The sequence below is a fragment of the Myotis davidii genome, unplaced genomic scaffold, assembly GCF_000327345.1.
Source record: "Myotis davidii unplaced genomic scaffold, ASM32734v1 scaffold238, whole genome shotgun sequence".
Lineage (NCBI taxonomy): Eukaryota > Metazoa > Chordata > Mammalia > Chiroptera > Vespertilionidae > Myotis > Myotis davidii.
The window spans coordinates 12518271-12523722 of NW_006293779.1; the positions used below are offsets into that span (position 1 = coordinate 12518271).

The 5452-nt window shown below is 39.3% G+C and overlaps 1 protein-coding gene across 1 annotated transcript in view; it reads left to right on the forward strand.

Moving 5' to 3' along the window:
- NBAS (neuroblastoma amplified sequence) overlaps nucleotides 1-5452 on the forward strand; it is a 189893-nt gene that overhangs the window by 4877 nt on the left and 179564 nt on the right. The window contains exons 3-6 of the mRNA XM_006767606.2: nucleotides 285-339; nucleotides 2398-2434; nucleotides 3359-3436; nucleotides 3758-3805. Of these exons, the coding sequence (XP_006767669.1) occupies nucleotides 285-339; nucleotides 2398-2434; nucleotides 3359-3436; nucleotides 3758-3805 (218 nt within the window). The remainder of the gene's footprint in view (nucleotides 1-284; nucleotides 340-2397; nucleotides 2435-3358; nucleotides 3437-3757; nucleotides 3806-5452) is intronic.

Consider the following 5452-nt stretch of genomic DNA (forward strand, 5'->3'; position numbering starts at 1 on the left):
GTCTTTGGACTGGCGTTTTGATATGAAATAGTTCCAGCCTGAATCCTTCCTTATCCTCTGCCAGATTCATCCTCACAGATGCCTGTGACTCCCTTATGCTCACTTGTACGCCCGCCTTCCCCAGGCCTGCTTCTACCTGTTTCTGTCTAGGAGTAGTTTTTAAATACTGGTAATTTGTACCCAGTGCTCTGAGTAGCCACAAAGAAATAGAACTTTACATAGTGTGTAACGATTGCTAGAAAATTTTCAAATGTAAGCTTTTTTTTTTTTTTTTCCATCTGCAGCCTAGAGGCAATCGAAAACATGGTGCATCCTTCATCATCACAAAAGCAGTTCGAGGTATGGATAGCTTGTTTATTTTTTCTACATGTATTTATAGACATCTAAGTATATGGCTAGCAGGTAATTCTCCCCCACCCCCACCCCCCATTTCATTCATATCTGTGCTATTTTAGAAAGTGTAGGAATTTAACCCTTTGTGGTCCAGTGTTATTTTTGGAATTCAAACAGTCTGGTCCAAATTAATTGACGGGATTGAATGTTGAACTTTTTAATGTTCTTATTGCTCAACGTTGGACCTGTTCCTAGCGCCTGGTCTGTCGAGTCAGCCTCGAGGTTGGACCGAAAAGGGTTAAAAATGTGTTTTTTAGACTTTTAACATGATAAGTGCCATGTCAGTCACCAGTGACTGACACTATCCATCGAGACTGGTCGGTCACTGGTGCCTCCAGCATATCGGTGAAATCAGATATTGCAGGTTAAATGGAAAGGAAGACAAAACAGGCTGGCGCTTAACGTGTTAATGTAGAACCTGATAAAAGTGACGAGCATACATGTTACCTGAGTTTAATTTTATATATGTATCTTCATGATATATGATACGTATATATAGACACATATGTCTGCATGTATATGTGTGTATGTGCACACACTTTTAATGCAGCATACAGCTAATGTATGGCCTGAGTTAGCCATTACGGATGTGTTCAGGAGGAAATGAAGAAAATCAGGCCGAGTTTGAGCCTCAGAGAGCGCGGACATTGAAGGTGAAAGGACAGTGGCAGGCTGTTTAAGTGGCTTACATGATGTTTCAGGTACATCGGGCCAGGGTTAATTAAACTGCAAAATTGACAAACCAGGGCATTCTTTAACTGCTGGCGGCCTGTACACTGTGCTCACAGGATCGCACTAGCCGCAGTGAGCGGTGCTGGGAGGGCTTGTGGGTATTGGTACAAGGCTTTACCAGGCCAGCAAGCTGGTGCTGCTCTGAGTGTATGTGTTAGGTCAGGAACTTGCCCAAGGTCATTCATTTGGAATTTGACTGCATGCCTTTCTGGTCCCAAAGCCTATCCTTTTTTTTTTTTTTTAAAAAATATATTTTTATTGATCTTGGAGAGGCTGGGAGAGGGAGATAGAAACATCAATGATGAGAGAGAATCATTGATCGGCTGTCTCCTGCACGCTCTCTACTGGGGATCGAGCCCACAACCTGGGCATGTGCCCTTGACTGGAATCGAACCCGGGACCCTTGAGTCCACAGGCTGACGCTCTATCCACTGAGCCAAACCGGCTAGGGCAAGCCTATCCTTCTTACACTGGTGAATGTGAGCTACTCATAAAGAGGAGATTCAGTTTCCAAGGAGCTGAGTACTTGAAATTAACTGTAACTTTACTCTCTGAGAAAGATAAAATAATTTTATCTCCTGATACAAGAATTGCTAGCGTATGCAATTTTCGTTTGCATCACAAACGAAACGCTTTGAAGTTCTGGAAATTCAGAAAATATATGAGTCATAACATTTATTGTAGAAAACTTAGAGAATATAGGTAACCACAAATTAGAGTAAGTAAATTACTCATTTTGCCACCCACAGGTAATCTGTTATCCTTCAGACCTTCACCCAGTGATATACACTTAACTGCGTACACATATGTTCACACGCACATGTTTTAAATGAGATACTATAAAACATTTGTCAATAATGTGTTAGAAATTGGTTTTCATGGACTTCCCCATTTTTAGATATTATTTAAATTTTTACTATAAAGTATAAAATGGTATCTTAATTTTTTAATAAAAATATGTTGGTTTTAAAGGGCTGTTACTATGATTTTTTACTCCATGGTTTTATTAAAGCCTGTTTGGCAAAATTTAGCATTTCAAATCACTTTTACTTTTTGTACTGTTAGGAAATACTTCAAAGTTTTGAATACACCAGCTTGGAACTTAATATAAACAAATATATGATCTTGTAAAATACATATTTATTTTAGATTTTATTTATTCTCTTATTTTAAGAGTTGTACTCTGTTTTGTAATGACTCATTCTACAGTGTATTTTGGATTTATCATCAAGAAATATTTGGCTTTGCTATTTATTTATTTATTTTTTACAGATCGCTTATTATTTTTACGCCAGTACATCTGGTACAGGTGAGTCATTAATTCCACAGAGAAACGGTATGAACATCAAATACAATTTTGTCCTATTTATGATTTAAGTTTTCAGAACTGAATTGTGATATAGATGCTGATAATCAGGTGAACCCAGTTTATAAAATAGACATTTCGTATATTTGGCACACTCTGGCGGGGTACCTTACAGACTTGGGGTGATTTTCCTCCCTTAGTCATTATTCAGATAGTCTCCTGACAACTTGTGCTTTCACTGATGAGCGTCTGAGCCTTATCCTGAATGATGAAGGCTCTCCGCCTTATCTCGAATGTCCACACGAGGGATCTGCAGCTTGCAAAGCTTTTAAACAACTTTTGTGTCCTTATTGTCATATCCCCTCTCGTGCATCAGAGAAGGCTCTTTCGCTTTCAGTTCTTGGGTATTTTTGAATTCTTTTGAGTGTTATGTGTGTTTTCAGGCACAGTGCTAATTTTGAGTCCTAAAAGGAACAAAAAATGATTATTCTGACAAAGGATATAATTCAGCTTTTAGATATGTGTGTAGGAATAGTTTTATGGAATTCTTTACCTTGGATTGCTTTTCCCTTGAGGACGTCTAATCTTACAAGCTGCAGAGATAAGATAGATAATATAGTTCTAGAAAGAGACCTTTGGCTCTGCTCTAGGGCTAGCTCCAGTGTTTTCTGCTTTTCCTCTGGGGTGTGTGTGTGTGTGTGTGTGTGTCTGTCCTTCACGATTAGATTTCAAGCTCGCTAATGTGTTATGGTTTCAGCCGTGTGTGTGTGTGTGTGTGTGTGTGTGTGTCTGTCCTTCACGATTAGATTTCAAGCTCGCTAATGTGTTATGGTTTCAGCCGTGTGTGTGTGTGTGTGTGTGTGTGTGTGTGTGTGTGTGTGTGTTTCACGATTAGATTTTAAGCTCACTAGTGTGTTGTGGTTTCAGCCCTGCACCCTTTTTGCTCCCTGATGGACTGGTTCGCTTGGTTAATAAACAGATAAACTGGCATTTGGTCCTTGCAAGGTAAGGATGTATAAAAATTCATATGTTTCTCTACCTGGGTAAGCATTTAAATTTCATTATGGCATTCGTTTTGGGGTGTTTATGGCTTAATAGTCTTGACATTTATTGTATATAAACTCCCTTTGACACATTGTTTAAATGTGTTAATTCAAGCTATATTTGAATCATTTTGCCTGCTTTTGTACCAAATGTCATCTAATTTCAAGGTCTAAAGATGAAAACATTTAAAAATGATTTTAACTTCTTAAAATCCCTCCATGTGTGTGGAAGACTGTTACAAATGTGCATACAGATTTTCTTCTTCTTTCTCCCCTATGAAAGCAATGGAAAGCTTTTGGCTGCTGTTCAAGACCAGTGTGTGGAGATCAGGTAATTGTTAATATTCATATTAAAAATGTCCTCTAAGAAGCATTTTACTTGATGGATGAGAACTAAGAGTTTTAAAGGGGGCACATTTAAAGGGACTTTACCATTAACTCATGTTTCTGCCTCACTGCTTCTTTCTGGAGAACTAGGAGGTAGGCCTTGTCTGGATCAAGGGTAGTTCCCAATTTTAGGGCGCCACATGTTTTGCCTCTGTTCCTAATGTCCCAAAGAATGAACTGGTCTTCCGGAGTTAGTTGCATTTGTTTTATCGCTTTTGTCACTGGTACATTAGTTAAAAATAAAGTGCACGGAAAGCCCAGCCTAGAAGCCTTCTAGATGTGTACGTAATGTCCCTGAATGTCTCGAGAGAACAGAATGTCACTGGTCTCAAGTAGTGTGTCTTGGTCTTGTGCGGGCCCACGGTCCGTCTACATCCAGCTTGATGCCGACGGGGCAAAGCGGCCCCTCCTTTTTCATACCTTCCTGAGCGTGAGCTTAGCTGACTTCACAGCACATAGTCCAACAAGAGTGGGTTCCGGAATTCTGGAAAATACGCATTGTCTACTGAGAAAGTACAGTTCCTCAAAAGACAGCAGAGTGATCTGGGGAAGTGGAAAGATGAACATGTCCCTTTAAGAAAGTATCCTTCATCATTTAATTAGCAATATGGTGCTTGACAGCCTTTTAAATTTGTTTTATTAATTTTACAGAGAGAGGAAGGGAGAAAGAGAAACATGAATATGTTGCTGCACTTATTGATGCATTTATCGGTTGCTTCTTGTGTGTTCCCTGACTGGAGACTGAACCTACAACCTTGGTGTATTGGGACGATGCTTTAGCCAACTGAGCTACCTGGCCAGGGCCAATAATGACAGCCTTTTAAAACTGCATTACTTAATTTGGCAGGGCTGTACCAGGCGGGTTCCTTTCTTTAACAGCATCATTCAGCACCATGTGGGTACAGTGTTTGAACTCACGTATGCATAGGATGGGCTAGCATTTCCTCTTCCATTTGTTGCAGCAATGTGAAATGCATCTCTTTGAGAATTGTGCTGATAGTGTGACTCCTTTTTTCAAAAATTAAATTTATTGGGGTAACATTGGTTAATAAAATTATATAGGTTTCAAGTGTGTGATTCTATGCTATATCATCTGTATATTGCACTGTGTGGCCACCACCCAGTTAAATCATCTTTTGTCACCACACATCTGACATCCTTTACCCTTAACTACCCCTCCTCCCCCTTCCCTCTGATGACCAGCATACTGTTGTTGATGTCTATGAGTTTTTGTTTCTTTGTTCATTTGTTGCTTTAAGTTTTATAACCCACATATGAGTGAAGTCATATGGTTCTTGATTTTTTTCTGACTGACTTATTTTGCTTAGCATGATATTCTCAAGGTCCATCCATGTTGTCCCAAATGGCAGTATTTCATCTTTTCTATGGCTCGGTAGTATTTCATTGTATACATGTGCCACATCTTCGTATCCAGTCATCTATCGAAGGACACTTCGGCTGTTTTTATATTTAAACTTACTTGTGCTTATGTCACTTCATTCTTGTTATAGCTCCATTCCTGATGAAAAGAAATGTTGGAAGAAAGTAGTATCCCTAATGCAAGGGTCTTATTTGAGGCACAGAACCCCAT